The 17,672-nt window shown below is 36.7% G+C and overlaps 1 protein-coding gene across 1 annotated transcript; it reads right to left on the reverse strand.

Annotated features, from left to right (window-relative positions):
• Positions 1-10,370: 10,370 nt before the first annotated feature.
• On the reverse strand, positions 10,371-15,229 carry LOC104235027 (rac-like GTP-binding protein 5). The gene is made up of 7 exons (XM_009788695.2): positions 14,826-15,229; positions 13,468-13,555; positions 13,242-13,351; positions 12,843-12,906; positions 11,123-11,187; positions 10,937-11,002; positions 10,371-10,855 (listed from the first exon to the last, which is right to left on the reverse strand). Exons 1-7 carry the CDS (start codon positions 14,922-14,924, stop codon positions 10,751-10,753), a joined length of 597 nt encoding a protein of 198 aa, XP_009786997.1. The 5' UTR covers positions 14,925-15,229; the 3' UTR covers positions 10,371-10,750.
• Between the last annotated feature and the right edge of the window lie 2,443 nt (positions 15,230-17,672).

The raw sequence follows: 17,672 nt of genomic DNA on the forward strand, positions 1-17,672 counted from the left end.
ATCCGTTGAAATGTGACTTTGGAGTTACTTCTGGAAAGTTCTTTGGTTTCATTGTCCGCCATCGAGGGATTGAAATTGATCAAGCCAAAGTGGATGCCATTTTGAAAATGCTTGAGCCTCGAGATATCCATGAATTGAAGAGTCTGCAAGGAAAGATAGCATACCTTAGAAAATTCATATCAAACCTGGCTGGGAGGTGCCAACCATTTAGTCACCTCATGAAGAAAGGCGTTCCTTTCAAGTGGGATCAAGCTTGTAGCAATGCCTTCGAAAGTATCAAAACCTACTTGATGAAGCCTCCAGTTTTAGCAGCTCCTATACCAGGAAAGCCATTGATACTATACATTGCGATGCAGGAAAGGTCTGTTGGAGCATTATTGGCCCAAGAAAATAGTGAGGGGAAAGAAAACTCTCTTTACTACTTGAGCAGGATGATGACACCTAACGAGTTGAACTATTCGCCAATTGAAAAGTTGTGTTTGGCGCTAGTCTTCTCAATTCAAAAGTTGAAGCACTAATTTCAAGCTCATATTGTCCGTCTTGTTTCTAAAGCAAATCCCATCAAGTTCGTGATGTCAAAACCTGTTCTTAGTGATCGACTAGCGAGATGGTACCTCTAATTTCAACAATTCGAGATTTTGTACATCCTTCAAAAGGATGTAAAAGGACAAGCATTGGCAGACTTCTTGGCAGATCATCTGATACCTGATGACTGGGAGCTAACTGATGAACTACCTGATGAGGACGCAATGGTCATTGAAGTTCAACCTCCATGGAAGATATACTTTGATGGTGCTGCGCATCATGGGGGAGCCGGGGCTGGCGTAGTATTTGTCACTCCTCAAGGTGAAGTCTTGCCCTACTCCTTCACCTTGACACATCTCTGTTCCAACAATGTTACTGAATATCAAGCATTAATACTTGGGCTTGAAATGGCCGTTGATATGAAGCAATTGCAATTGCAAGTCTTTGGTGACTCCCAGTTAGTGGTCAATCAACTTTTGGGTTGTTACGAGGTCAAGACGCCTGGATTACACCCATATCATGATTACGCAAAAAAAGTTGATGGGGTGGCTCAGCAATGTGACTATTCAGTATGTACCAAGGAAAGAAAATAAGAAGGTTGATGCTTTAGCTGCTCTAGCTTCATCATTAGCCCTGCCCGACCAAGCACAAGTTACCGTCTGCCAAAAATGGGTAGGACCGCCGCCAAATGAGGTCGAAGGTGAAGAAAACGAACTCAAGCAGCTTGTTGCTGTTTCTGAAGTTGAGAAAGAAGAATGGTGACAACCCATTATCAACTACTTATGCTATGGGATACTTCTAGAAAATCCGAGGAGAAGGACTGAAATCCGTCGTCGTGCACTTCGCTTCCTTTACTATAAGGATACTCTATACAGAAGGTCGTTCGAGGGAATACTCTTGCGATGCCTAGGAGAAGAAGAAGCTCTCCAAGCTTTGCAAGAGGCACATTCTGGGGTATGTGGGTCACACCAGTCCGGACCAAAGCTCCACTTCCATATAAAAAGGATGGGATATTATTGGCCAACGATGGTAAAAGATTGCTTGGACTACGCTCGAAGATGAAAGTCTTGTCAATTCCATGCGAATTTTATTCATCAACCTCCTGAAATATTGCACCCGACTGTTGCATCCTGGCCATTTGACGCTTGGGGATTGGATGTTGTTGGACCACTGCCAAAGTCCTCTGGTGGGCACCTATACATCTTGGCTGCAATTGACTACTTCTCAAAATGGGCTGAAGCTGTTGCTCTTAAGGAAGTAAAAAAGGAAAATGTTGCAAGTTTCATCCGAGTAAACATTATTTATCGCTTTGGCATTCCTCGTTACATAATAACGGATAATGGAAAGCCATTCGATAATAGGTTGATGAACAGGATTTGTGATCTCTTTGGCTTCAAACAACATAACTCTTCAATGTACAATGCTGCCGCCAATGGTCTAGCTGAGGCATTCAACAAGACTCTATGCAACTTGTTAAAGAAAGTTGTTTCCAAATCCAAACGAGATTGGAATGACCGTATGGAAGAAGCTCTATGGGCATATAGAATAACTCATCACACACCAACACATGCGACTCCTTATTCACTCATTTATGGAGTCAAAGTCGTCTTGCCACTTGAGCGTCAAATACCTTCATTACAACTGGCAATTCAAGAAGGGATCACTGATGAAGAAAATGCTCGACTTCGATTAGCAGAGTTGGAAGCTCTTGATGAAAAGAGATTGGAAGCTCAACAGAGTCTTGAATGTTATCAAGCTCGATTGTCTCGCGCCTTCAATAAAAGAGTTCGTCCGAGATCCTTTCAAGTAGGAGATCAAGTCCTTGCCGTATGAAGACCCATAATTACTTCCCATAAACCTGTAGGGAAGTTCACTTCAAAATGGGATGGGCCATATGTCGTATAAGAAGCTTATTCAAGTGGGGCTTACAAGCTGGTTGATGCAGATGGTATGGAGATCGACCCTATTAATGGCAAGTTTTTGAAGAAGTATTATCCTTGAAGTTGCAACGTCCCTTGACGCACGAGCCTAAACTGCATGTTGCTACACTCCTAGACCGCAAGAGTATAAACTATGTACGACCCAAAAAAAAATAGTCCGCTAGGTTGAAAATCTCGAAAGAGGCAGCCTAGGCAAAAGTTAGGATGTAAAAAAAAAAGTCCACTAGGTTGAAAGTCTCGAAAGAGGCGGCCTAGGCAAAAGTTAGGATGTAAAAAAAAATCCGCTAGGTTGAAAATCTCGAAAGAGGCGGCCTAGGTAAATCTACCCAGTCTGAACTACGGTATGACTTGATCCTCTTCACCGAGGTACGTAGGTAGCTTAGAGTTTCATTCTAAGTTCAGTCACATAAGTTCAAAAGATACATATTGCCCCAATTGTTGTTCGAGTGAAGTATGGAGGAATGCAAAATCAAGCTGAAATGTCATTCTCCTGTTGAACTTTGATCTCATTTGATTTAAAGGGGGCAACCCTCCTTGGTAAATTGATTTCTTCAATGGACCGATTTTAGAAGGATGTCACGTATTTGCATTAAAGTCCAGGGATTCTCTATGTCTTCAGGTTCACCAAACCTTCAAGTTTGTTGGTCTCCAAGTCCGCCCTCTGCCTAAAAAAGGGGAAGAGAAGCGAGGCGTCAAAAGGAAACACAAGTATAAGGAAATGATTGCTTGGCGCAACGTTTCAAATTCAGTGAGATTTGAATCCCAAGATATTTGTGAGAATATGGATATTAAATTTCTATTTATGGCAAGTAATACGTCTTCCGATCTCGAGGCTTCCATATCAAGATACAAAATATTTGGTGAAGTCGCGCAAATCTGAAATTGTCGGTGTATTAGAATTTAGTCTTGACTTCTAAATATTATATGAATGTATCCGTAAGGCACTAAATCTTGAATTTTGGATATGTTAAATATTTGGAATTTAAGTTTCCATTAGATCAAACGGTTTATGATTTCGACGTTCCTACTTCAAGATACAAAACTCTTTGCGAAGTCGCGCAAATCTGAAATTTTCAACGCGGTGGAACCTAAAGTTGATTTCAAAATATTATCTGGGAAGATTCTGAAGTTATTTGATTGAAAATTTTGGATATGTTCTAGATTTTGAAGTCTAGTTTTCAAGAAATCAAACGGTTCATAATTTTAACGTCCTACACCAAGATATAATTTTTTTAGTGAAACTGGGCAAATCTGGAATTGATAGTGAGGTGCAATATAAAGTTGGTTTCAAAATATTATTTGGGACGATTCTGAAATTGTTTGATTTAGAATTTTGGGTATGCTATAGATCTTGAAGTCTAGTTTTCTTTAAATCAAACGTTTTACAATTTAGATATTTTTACACCGAGATATGAATTTTTTGGTGAGACCGCGCAAATCTAAAATTTTCGACGTGGTGGGATCTAAAGTTGGTCCCAAAATATTATCTGGGGCGATTCTAAAGGTGCTTGATTCTGAATTTTGGATATATTTTAGATATTGAAATCTAATTTTCGAAAAATCAAATAGTTCATTATTTGGACTCTCCCTCGACAAGATATGAATCTTTCGTTACAAGTGCGTAAAGTAAAAAAGTATGCAACTAAGATAAATGTCAGGTAATGTAAAGCAAATGAGAAATAATCTTATCTAAGATGACATAAATATCCACTAGGTCAACCTAATATAAAAAATAAAAGGGGAGATAATGCTAACAGCCTAATCTAAACAAAATTTGTAGTTGATCAGTTATTGAGAGCTAGTCTCCAAGTTCTTCTTCTTCTCCTCCAAATTGGCCGAATCATCAACAATCAACAAATTTATGTTGTCATACGAAGAGACCTCAGTCTCGGTAGTTGAAATTTTTTTCTGAATCTCTTCAACCTCCTTTTGAGTCGCTTCTATAACACCTTCGAGGTTCTCCCTCTCTTGTTGTAATGTCTGCAACTTCTTCACGACTCTCTTCAATTTTTTTTCACTAGAGGAAACTTTCTTGACTTTCTCACTTGCTTCAAGTTTGAACGATTCGAGACGCTCTTTAGCTTTGGAAATCAGCTCTAGCTTCTCATCTTCACTCGTCTTATCAGCCATATTGGATCGCTCTTGGTCATATGATGCGGCAAGTTCAAAAAGAGAATTCAGTAAATCTTCTAATGGAGAAAAATCCAGAATATTCATCTTCTTCATATCCTCGAAAATCTCAATGATTTGCTCCCTATAAGATGAGAGCAATTCCGGACGAGTTTTGGAGAGCCTATTGCAAATATCCTCCCAAAGTCCCAAAATGAATTCCTTCTTGCGATTGAAAACAATGCTTTTTCCTTCAAATATAGATACCACCGTATTTGTTATTGGTGAAATGCGAGTTATCTCATTTGGAGTTTGTCTTTTTAGGGATTCATCATGAGGAAGAGATGACGCCTTTGATGATGACTTCACTTTACACGTATGCCCTCCAATAGATTCATCACTCACTTGCGGCTTGTCACATGGGGATACCATCGGATGCCCAATGGTATTTAACTGCATAAAGAAAAGGCAAATAAAGTAAGTAATTTATAGTGAAGCTACTCCTAAAAAAAGGAATGAGCGAGGCGATTGTATTTTACCTCTTTGTTACAAGTTGTATGCGTTCTTGAGGGACTATCAACACTTTGAACCTCTACGATCTCTACTGGGTTAAGCCGTTTCCTTTTCCAATTTTGATCTTCATTGGTACTCTGGCTTGTGTCTTGAGGAACACGCGTGTTAAATGGAAGAACTAGAGGATGTGTCTCTATAGCTATTGAAGTGCACACCACTTCTTTCAAAGCTGCCTTTGAGGATTTAAGCTTCCTTTTTTTTAGGTTGCGTAACTACTTTTGGGATTGGAGTTGATATTTTTTTAACTTTTGCGAGCGTCTTTCCAACACCTTGATATTCACCTCCTAAAGGAGTTGCAGAATCTAGCCCAACATTGTCTACCAAAGCTTGTAAGTTATTCTCGAGAAACTTCCCATGCGCTTTCTCCCACCAAGACATATAATTAGTGGAGAAAGGCTTCTCCATAGGATCTCCCGCTGGGGGAAAAACCGCACGTGACATAGATCGATACAGTGTGCAAATCCTCCAAAATTTGATTCCTTCATCTAGAGAGGTGTTGCGGATATCGTTCTCCAAAAAGTTGGGGACGTTTTGGTAAAATCCAAATTGACGACCAAACCGATGCGGGCTATATGGCTCGATGATGAATGAGTTACCATACCTCAAAGGAAGGTAATTAAAACGTAAGCTCATGAAGTAATTTGATTCCAACTCTTGAGGGGCATCGTTATCCACGTAATAATACGGACGGGAATTGGTTAACATTGTTGGTGCCCAAACTATATCCTCCCCATTGTGGATGCGTTTTCTTCCATCCTTCTCGTCAAAGTACCTTGCAGCCCCTTATCCTGAGTATGCCACCATCAAAGGGACAGACGAACCCTTAGCAAGTGGATAGTGGGTTTTGAAGTAATATGCAAGCCAACCATAAACATAATGAATGGGAAAAGAAACTTTGACCTGATCGAGTTGGGAAGAACGCGAAATCTTATTCAAACCATGATAAATACTAGCTAAAACTGGGACTGCAAGGCTAATCTGTCGCCCGCCTGCCATCATGGTTGCCATCTTAAAAGTCTCAGGATGAATGAAGTTTTCTACCTTGGGGAATACAAAGGCACATAGCCAAATTGATAAGAATGCCGCTACATACGTCTCATATTTCTTGTCAGACCTCACCCTAAGCTTAGAAAATATAGTTTCTTGATCACTCGACCACCTCGTCGTCACGAGAATAACTCCGTTAGGATTATGTGTTGACTTTAGGCGTGCAGATTTCTTTTCCTTTCGCAACGGGGCAGGCCTATATATTAAAGTTTTTTATACCAAAAACTTGTCCACTTGATGAAGGAGACCTTTTGGATAGCACCGGTACCCTCCTTAAGATGATGAAATGCGGCAAATAAATACTCGCAAGATCGAGGAATTAATCTGACTTGTTTTTCATTCAAACCGATGAGTTCTCTTGTCTTAGGTACCACTTTTTTGTACAGAGAACCCGCAATGAGCAAATCCCCAAGGATATGTAAGTCCCAAAGATATATAGATAGCTCCCCAGCTGATGTAAGAAGTGTGTTCGTCTTGGGGCACCAAGCCTCACAAAATGCTTGCAAAATGTTCGAGTTTCGATCATAAGTGAAAAGTGAGGCATAGACAACATCGTAAATCTTTGTTGTACTCAGAGTTTGTTGGCTTCCACCAAGTACGTCTTCAGCCCATTCCCAATATCCTGGGATATGACAATACTCGCCCTCGATTGTTGTTGTGTTTTCCCAATGTACTTCGCCTTGAATTATGCGACTTCCTAAGTTTGGAAGGGTGATAGCAATATTTACATGGCGATGGATAGGCGCTTGGAGAGACCACATCTTGGATAATGGATTAGAAATCGATTTTTGTTCCAAGGTCCAGTTCTCTACATGAAGGGAGTTCCTTAGAGGAGGCCATGGGGCTGCATATCGGCCGACTTGTGAGGTGTGAACCAAAATCTTGGTTTGTTCTATGCCATCTTCAGTCTCGATGATGAGATATCTAAGTTTTGAGGAAGGTGAGGTATATTCCCTGAAATTTGCCATCTCTTTGTGCTAAAAAAAAAGAAGAAAAGAGGGGTCATCAAAGTCCGAATCAAGAATATTAGAATGGGTACAAAGGTCTAAATGGATGAAATGCTGTCCAAGAAACGGGCCATTTTGAGAGTAATCTCTCCAAGAGTTGGGCCACATTGAGAGTAATCTCTCCAAGAATCGGGCCAGAATCGGGCCACATTGAGAGTAATCTCTCCAAGAATCGGGCCATTTTGAGAGTAATCTCTCCAAGAATCGGGCCATTTTGAGAGTAATCTCTCCAAGAATTGGGCCACATTGAGAGTAATCTCTCCAAGAATCAGGCCATTTTGAGAGTAATCTCTCCAAGAATCGGGCCATTTTGAGAGTAATCTCTCCAAGAATCGGGCCACATTAAGAGTAATCTCTCCAAGAATCGGGCCACATTAAGAGTAATCTCTCCAAGAATCGGGCCATATTGAGAGTAATCTCTCCAAGAATCGGGCCATTTTGAGAGTAATCTCTCCAAGAATTGGGCCTCATTGAGAGTAATCTCTCCAAGAATCAGGCCATTTTGAGAGTAATCTCTCCAAGAATTGAGCCACATTGAGAGTAATCTCTCCAAGAATCGGCCAAGGATGAATACTCATCCCCTCACAGCCCAAGGTTATCTTCTTCATGCGTGGATCATCTTGTTAAACAAGAACATATCTTTCTCGCTTGACCTACAAAGAAAAAAAAGGGGACAACAAAACAAGAAAAGCACGAGAAAAGAAGAAGAAATTACCTTCGCGTTAATGCCTCAAATCGTCAAAGAAACGAATTCAAGGGCAGCTTGAAGATGCCGAAAGCTGATTGATGCTCAAATACATGAGAATGTGGCTATTTATAGATTCATGAGGCTTAAAACAAACTGGTTTTTTTCATGACTGAATTTATCATCTCTTTCCTCAAACGAAGGATTCCCCTTAGCTATTCTTTCCTAAGTTTTCCCTTTCATCCATTAAGTGGCTTTGCCGATATGGGATGACTGCCATGATCAATTCCAACAAGGAATTAAATTGCACGAATTAGTCTCCTAATCGAAGATGGTTACTGTGTGTCGGCGTGTACCCACATGCAAGTTCCAAAAGGCATTCCCAATGAAGTAAGGAAACGTATCTTAGCAAGTCTACGTGGAAAGGAATATCATCTTTGTCCAAAACTTAAAGTGAATATATAATTGCCTTATTTATGCATGTGAATGAAGAAAGAAAATTATTTCTTACGCCAGAATTTTGAATTGCAAAGAAAGAGAGTCATGTGCAAATCTTTTGAAATCAATAAGCACAGCGGGCCATTTCATGTAAATTGTGGTATGACGTACTACTTCCAAAATAATATTCTCTCCGTTTCAATTTATGTGAACCTATTTCCTTTTTAGTCCGTGCTGAAAAGAATGACCCCTTTCCTTATTTGGAAACAAATTACCTGTACACAATGATTCATAGCCACACAAAATATATGTGCCTCATTGTACACCACAAGATCCAAAGTCTTCTCTCTTTTCTTAAACTCCGTGCCCAGTTAAATGGATTCACATAAATTGAAACGGAGGAAGTAGCAAATAAAGCTATTACTCTTTTTCTTAATTTGACAATGAGTCGCTTTAAGTTACAAGTTGAAAGGGATATACATGAATTAACCCGGCAAAGCGCTTGTAAGAAGGATGATACAAATTGTTCTTGTAAATACTTCAAGTCTAGTGTTTAAAGTTTATACCTTGACAAGTCTTGAAGTAGGGGCATTTGTGGGCATATAAATTTTGTTGAAATTAAATTCATTAAATAATTTGGACTATATTTTAAATTCAAGATATATTGGTCCAAATAAATATTATGGGATAATATAATTGAATTAATTATTTAAGTCCGATAAATATTGATTGGGCTAGCCCATTTAATTGGGCTACAAATGATGAGCCCATCTCATTAGGCCCAAGAAGTCATCTTCCTAGAGGCCCAATGCCACGCGTCAAATGGCGTGGCACGCCAAGTCAAACGAAAGAGCCAATAGGATCGTGCCATGTGTCAAAATGACAAAGCATGCTCAGTCACACTAAAAGGCCAATGAAATCATGCCACGTGTGCAAGTGACATGTTTTGGCCAATCAAATGCGGTCATGTCACATTTCAATTTGATTGGTCGGAAAGAGTTTGTTCTTATCACAACTCTTCCTTTCCACAACTATAAATCGGGGTCTTCATAACTCAGAAAAGACATCAGAAGTTATAACAAGAAGCAAGAGAGAGCTCGTGGATCAAACGCCGCAAATTTCTCTACAAGTTTCAAGCTTCAAGCAATCAAGTTCAAGTTCAAGAAATCAAGTTCAAGCTCAAGAACGAAGAACAATTCAAGTATTCAAGATCAAGAACGAAGTCAAATCAAATACAAGGCGTTCAAGATCAAGGCTACTTGTTTGTGATAAAATTCGTGGCAACAATCAAAGTGTTCGTGACGGATAAATCAAATTACAATTCAAGATCAAGCTCAAAGGCCCTTGAATTTATACTAGAAAAGTAGAATCAGAGGAATCATAGAGATTGTAACACTCAAATATTTGAAATAAAATACTACGATTGTTGCGATATTTTTCGGTCTTGATTTTATTTTCTCGACCCAAATTTATTATCTACAATATCCAAACACAACTCTAATTTTCAAATACCATTTTTACTTAATTTTTTTCCACTTTTTCTGGAATTTTACAATTCTTATGTCCAAACGCCCACTAAGTTTACTTGTAAAAAAACTAAAAAATACGAATTGGAAGAACCACCTGAAACCAATTATTTTTCCTAGTCTACTTTAATAGACTTCATTGAGATAAAAAGAAATGTGAAAAAGTAAAACTGCACATAGCTTACTATTGTATCATTTGTGAAATCCTGACATAACAAGAAAGAGAGACATGCCAATACAATTGTCACTTTATTTTTTGAGCAGTCCTTGTTCATGTTAGAACTGTACTAATGGTTTGGCTAGCATCTTTCAATACACTGCAATTTGTCCAAAAACCAGCTGATGCTTTCTTCACACCACAAAAGTTTACTCCCATCTATTGGCATTAAATTTGGAACATTTGGTTTGGGAGGGTAATGTGTACGCAGACCTTACCCCTACCTTAAAGAGATAGAGAGGCTGTTTCTGATAGACCCTTGGCTCAAGGAACAGTGAAATTTGCATAAAATATTCAGAAGCCTTTTCCATCAAGAAATCAGAAATCATTAAATATATACAAGCAGCATACATTACAACATCTTATTGTTTCAACACTAACAACAGCACATCCAACCTCTTGCAGAATCTAAATCAGTGTGTTGGATGCCACTACAACAATACATATGAGATGCCAAGGCAAGTAATAATCATCTTACAAATGTTACATAGATCATATAGATTTGACTCAGAAAGAGACGAAGACCGCTCTTTTCTGCGCATACCATATCTCAATCACTAGCCAGGTTGATGCTTTTCTAGTGTGATTAGTCAAGACTACAAAGCAGTAAAGAAATATGTTGTGCACTCTAACAGGTTGACAATAGTCAACATCTCCATTTCTTAGTCATTCTTTCGGAAATATCACAAGATAGAGCAGGCTTTCTGACCCTTTCTCTTCTTTTTCTTCTTCTGCTTGGGTGGTTGTAATACCACCTTAATAGCCGCATCAAAAACAGCCTTTACATTCTGCAGTTTTTTGCAAAATAAGTACGAGATGAGGTGACTTAAGAACTAACCATGTAATCTTTATTTGAATAGTAAAAGCACCTGCTGTGTTTTTGCACTACATTCTATGTAAGCTGCAGCACCAATCGACTTTCTCAGCTCTTCACCCTTTACAAAGAAGCAGGAAGTGAGACTGACAGAAGACTAGTCACCTCAAAATCTTAAGCCATTTGGTTTAAAAACAGAGAATGCACACCAATGGCTGAAACATGTTAAAAAGTGGCATACCTGAGCCGTGGTAATAGGTACTGCACCAGGATGGTCTAAAAAGAATTGCTTGTCCTCTCGAAGATCTAGTGGAAGCACAATTAAAGCCATTAAAATGAAGCACGAGATAATATAAGAGAAGACAGGAAAGGAATGGAACCAGCCCGCATTGGAAGAAGCAAAGTCTCCAAGATGGCGCCGCACACGTGTCGGATCCTCCAAAAATGCACTACTTTTGGAGGACCCGACACGCACCTACTGACATTTTCGGAAAATCCGAACAACATAGTATTCAATTGAACCAATAAGGATGAAACAAGATACTACAAGTTGGATGTGATGAAGGTGCATGCTATAAGCACGTTAAGCAGAAAGACCAACAGACGGAAAATATTTAACATAAAGTAGACAACAAACACCAATTAAGCATATTATATGCTTTTATTTCAAAGTTCCTATGAAATATGTTGCAGAATGTGGACTTAAAATAGTTTCTGGAACTTTTTCATGAAACCTAGATATCCTTAATATTTGACGGTAACATAAAGTAGACAGCATGCTGTTTAAGCTTATTACGTACTTGATTTCGAAGTCCACAGAACATGTGACTCAGAATATGTTTAAAACAGTTTATGAACCTTTTAGTGCAATGGTACACATACTTTAATTCAAATTCAGAGACCAATTATGTTATTAGCTAGGTGATTTATGAGTTATTTTGCGGCAACTTCTCAAAAGGCAATGGCGAGTAAGCAGTTTAAGACCACAAAGCTTGGGCATCCTGCAGAAATGGAACTTCAACCAAACACCGCATCTCCTTCAAATTTCAGTTGTGAAGGTAAGGTCTCCTCAGTCTCTCAAGCAGTTTGATTTCATATCCATAAAGTTATTCAACACTAATGTTTCTGCCAAATCATATAAATTTATGAATGACAACATAAGTAGTTCCTAGGAGTAATTCTGGTTTAACTGAAAGCATGCAAAAATCCAGCCATTATAGGTGCTTCATGCAAGATATCATCTGGAATCAGAAGTTGCTGAGGTTACATGATATTCTCTCATATCAATTGATAGCAGCATTTAAGGTTTGGCAGTCTATTTCATATGTGAAGCAACTGTCTTTCAATCACAGAGATGATCTCCTTCAAAAGACAACTGGTAAAGCTTCAAAATGTCTACACAATGACATACTACTAGTTATTGGATCTCTATTCACCACTGAATTACTTTGCTTACTCGTAGTAACAATAGGCTCAACTTTTCAAAAGGAGGAGAAAACAAGGTGCAGATGAAGCATGTCAAATGCTAAATGCGATGCTCAAAGTCCAGAGAATAGACGAATAACTGATTCAGAAAGGGAAAATTTGACTTGTAATTTGGATGACCGCAACCACAGTTCCAAAGACAGCAAGACCAACTTCTTTCGACATATTAGAGTAAGAACATATATGGACAATCCTTCTACAGAACATAACAGACTTTGACATAGCAAGCTACGATTGGGTATAAAAACAAAGTCTCTTCAAGCATTGTCTGATGTTTCATAGCTCATCTATATATACAACGCAAGACATCCAATATAAAGGATGCGATAACAGTTCAAGAAAATTATCTCCAATGAAAATAAGTAGAAACTTAAAATTAATGGCAGATGAAGAGACCTTCCCAACCAAATAAAGAGATAAATAGGACATAGCTAATTGAGTTGACAATAAAACCAGATTAACGAGGACATACTAACCTAGCTTTGTTCCAACAAGAATGATTGGAACTCCAGGGGCATAATGCCTCAATTCAGAAATCCACTGAAATTAAATAGCAAGAGGGAAATGTATTAGTTCCGGGAAATTGTGGAATAGCAGCAACCATACATCTTATTAATTTTCTCTCTCATAGGCATCCTTTACCACTCCTTACTGATGAAAACGAAATCCTAAATAATCAAGTTGATTGGTCTTCTCACTAACGATTTGAATCAAATGACTAAAAACAGAAGTTAATCAAGCCAAAGTCTTCCATGGACTGCTTTCAATGTAATGGGGATGACAGCCATAATATAAATTTCCTCAGTCTCAAAGTCATTTATGTGAGGGGAAAAAAACTGAAAGCCAGAGATCTAATGCTAGAAAGGAGATTGTACCTTTTTGAAGACATTTTCGTGGCTGGCCTTGCTGATGAGAGAAAATGCTAGTATAAATACATCCGCCCCACGATAGCTCAAGGGTCTTAATCTATTGTAATCCTCCTGGCCTGTCCAATCAAACAATCGGGGTAGTCAACATGCGTGCCACAATGAGGTAAAAGAAAAATGGAAACTAATGTCCAGAAACAAAAACAAAAACAAAGAAAAAAGGAAGAGAATTTACCTGCAGTATCCCACAAACCCAGATTAATAGTGCTTCCATCCACAACCACATTTGCACTAAAATTGTCAAATACAGTTGGGACATAATCCTGTTTGCAACATTGCAAACAAATTTAGAGTATGATGAATCGTAAAGTTTCATTTGAGCGATTCATAGCCACCACAGTTATAAATGAATTTTCCAAAAGAAAGACAATAAACTTAAAATTCATTATTAATCCACCCTTCTATGACTTCAAATAGAGAACAGCCGTACTTCTAACTTAGAAGCCAGACTATTAAGCTCAGAGGCAAAGCAAAGGCCGGATCTTCAATAAAACCTCATCTGATTATCAGACAATACATACATTTCAATTAAGACCCTACGTCAAAAAACAATTATCACATGTATAGGAAAAGACACCAAAATACAGTTATGACTCTTCTAAGATATTACTTGGAAGCATAATAAATTAAATCAAGAGGTTTGATATCAAACTTCCATTTAATTATAAATCAGCAATACCCCTGCCCTTCTAGCTATAGAACACATCAATGGGAAAAGTTTAAGAAAAAATCATAATCATATACTGGTTCAAAAACTATTGGAAATGACACCACAAAATATAAAAGAAATGGCTTATGCTGCAGATGGTTTTCACACTCTTCTCTCAAAACTCAACGACCGTCCAATGATCATACAAGAAAATAGAAATGGAGCAAAAGAAAGAAGGGAAGTTTTAACTACAGAGCTACAGCTGAAATTACTTTTCTTTTTTTCAACAATACCAAAAATGAGAACTTCATTTGTGGTCAAACGGAACAAAAATAGCTCCCTTTGAATAAAAAACAAAATATGATAAGCTCAAGAGCCCCAATTTAAAGATAATACTTTTATCTTTTCTAATATCAAAACTATTCTGCTCCCGTTTGGCTATAAAATTTGGGAGTTTTTTTTTTCACATTTTGTTTTCAAATTTCTGTTTGTTTATAAATTTTAACCATTTTTTGGGCAGATTTTGAAAACAAAACTTCAAATTCCAAAAAAAACTCTAGAGTAATTTTTGAAGTTTTCTTCTCACGGAAATTCAAATTTTTTCAAGTAAAATGCATGTTCAAACACAATTTCAACTTTCAAAAACCATTTTTCAGACTATCTTTTTTCAAGTTTTAACCAAATCTATGTCCAAATGCTAGCTCAGTATTCTCTAAGTGCCCCAATTTGATATAAACTCAAACTAAGAAATCCACCACCGGGAAAACTAGTGGATCAAATATCCCAATTAGCAAGCCAAAGACAAAAATGTTAACCTTTTCATGTAACATCTTTCAAACCCAATAACAGATAAAGTACACTAGAGAGAGAGAGAGAGAGATTACAGTGGGGAAAGTATTGCTGGTATAGGAAATGAGTAGACAAGTTTTACCCACTGCTCCGTCGCCGACGGTCACACACTTTATGAACCGAGACCCGCTCATTCTTTATTTATTCTTTAAGCTTAATCAGCCTCAAATTTTCCGGCAACACCTTCAAATTCTCGTCGTTTTCTTCTCTACAAATGACAATATTTTTGCGCGCTCTCTCTCTCTCTCTACAACTACTCTTCTACCCGGGAGTCGTTAGGAGTTTGGATATTTGTTAAGTAATTTTAAAGACAAAAACAAAATTAAAAGTAAAATTAAAGAAGTTGACAATTTTAAAGTGACACGGGTTCTAACCATAATATAATGCAACGAACTAGATATTTGAGTAATGATTTCAACTGGTTTTAGATTGAGGTATTAAATTGAACAACTCTGGTCTGACTATATGATAGATAAAACAGTTCTGCAATAGGGAAAAAGACATCACCTAATTCAATTTAATACTACGGGTGACCATAGTTTGGGCAAACCCGAAATCCAAACTGAAATTCGAATTTTTTTGAATTTTTGATTTGTATTTTTGAATTACAGATTGTATTTCGGATTTGTTTTTTTTTTATTTTTTTGGATTTGGTATTGGATTTGGTACTTCAGATTTTTAGATATCCGAAAATCTGAAATTTTTATACTTTATATTTAGTCCATTATTCAGATGTCAATAGTAATAAGTCCAGTACCCTATCCATTAGATATTATCTCATATACTTCGTACAAATTATTAAGTTACTATCAGAATACTTTCTATTTGGATATAGTTTTACTATTGCTACTTCTTATCGGCCTTATTAATGTCTTTGTTGTATTTTCTTGATAATGATTTTACTACTCTTTATTTAGATGAAACAGTGAGAATGAGGAACTTTTTAGGCAACTTACCATGAATATTTTATTTAGATGTTTATTATTTTAAGAAGAGGAAACATCTAAACTTATAGGCTCAAAACCGAAAATCCGAAATATCCAATCTGATTAATTCAAAATCGAACTTAAAAAAATCTGATCCAATCCGAGCTTTTTGGGATTGGATTTGGGTTGTCATTTATTTAATCCGAAAATTGAATATTCGAACTGAAATTTTCATATTCAATTTGAACTGCCCGAACGCCCACCCCTACTTGGAAGAAAGCGGTTTTATTCCGTGTTTGCATGATATTTGTTTCTAAATAAATTTTTATTATTTAATTATAATTACTTGAAGGGTAGCTTTGGATCAGCGGTAAAATTATCTTTGTATGACTTATAGATTACAAGTTCAAACCGTGAAAACAAACACTAATATTTATATTAGGATAGACTGTCTAAATCAGACTCCTTAGGGTGCGGCCCTTTCTTAGACCTTATGGAACACGGAATGCCTTGTGCATCTGATTGCGAGCAAAGAGTTAAAAGCAGGTAGTGAGAGAAGGGGCTTTTTTTTTTTTAACTTCGCAGAAGAGTCAGCTATATTTGTAAGGATTTGTTGTAGGTAACTCTATTATCAATATAGTTAATATCATACCAAATTAATTATTATTTTATTAAATTACCAATTAATACTTTACCTTATAGGTTACTCATATGATTTTTAAATAAAATTTTGTGTACCAAAAGGATCTTTATATTTCTAGAGATTTGGGCAAACCAAGGTTGTCCCATCCACAAATTGTTCGAATAATGAAAATTTAATATGAAATAATTGATCGGACTTCTTTTTTTCAAAAGTATTCCGTCTAATTCTGTGTTGTTATGCTAATAAACATCTGAGAGTTTCATATAATAATGAAATCACGAGTTAAAATAATTTTTTTGAAAGATACAAAATAAAGCTAGTTACAATAAACCTAATGTGCGCATGTGCCATATATACAAATGAATGTCAATTTGCAGTTTTGCACCAACTTGACCCAAAAAAAAATAAAAAAATCAATTGTCTAAAAAACTTTGTGTGAAAAGTCTTCACACCTAATAAAGAAGTTGCTTCTCGTTGTAATAACCCCATATTTAAGCCTCAACTTTTATCATATCAAAGTTAGATGTATTCTTCATTACAACGTGATCAACAATTAATAAAAATTGAAATATGATATATTTTCACTAGTAATAGTACTATTTGGTTTAAAAGTGCTTTCCAAAAACATTTTTCAACTCAGAGACCAACTCTCAGTCTATCACTTTTGTTTTTAACCCTCTAAAGGATTAAAACTAGACAACAATATCAATCAAAATAAATAAATAAATAAATAAATAAATTCCTCTCGACCCCTGTAGTAGTAGTAGTCTAAACAAAAACCCGAAAGACTTCACAACTAAAACTTTGAGATTTGCCTAATGCACGTGTTTGCCTTTTACTTAACGTTTCAAGGCCTTAATTTCTTGTATTACTTTTATATTCAATTATGTTACCATTATATTTTGTACGGATGTTAAGTTTGTTAGATCAAATTTAAGTTTAGTAATTTTTATATACTCTCTACATAGATTTAAACTTGATTAATAGTCCTTCAAAAATAAGATGTGTTGTAAATTTTTATTGTTTAAAAGTGAAATAACTTATTTTTATAATCAAAACTAGACAATAATAGCTAATTTAGCTTTTATTTTTCATATTTCTTAGAAATTGTTAATTAGTTAATAGAATTTGGTCCAGAAAGTTCCTGAAGTAAAAAGATGCACGTATATTGCACACCTAGTTTGTAAAAGATGCACCCAAACAAAAATTTATTATTTATTTCGTATAAGTTTGTAATAATTAAAACAAGATGTACATGCTATACTCATATCTTTAGATAATTTATATTTAATATTTTTTTGTCTCTCTCTCAC

The sequence above is a fragment of the Nicotiana sylvestris genome, chromosome 12, assembly GCF_000393655.2.
Source record: "Nicotiana sylvestris chromosome 12, ASM39365v2, whole genome shotgun sequence".
NCBI lineage: Eukaryota > Viridiplantae > Streptophyta > Magnoliopsida > Solanales > Solanaceae > Nicotiana > Nicotiana sylvestris.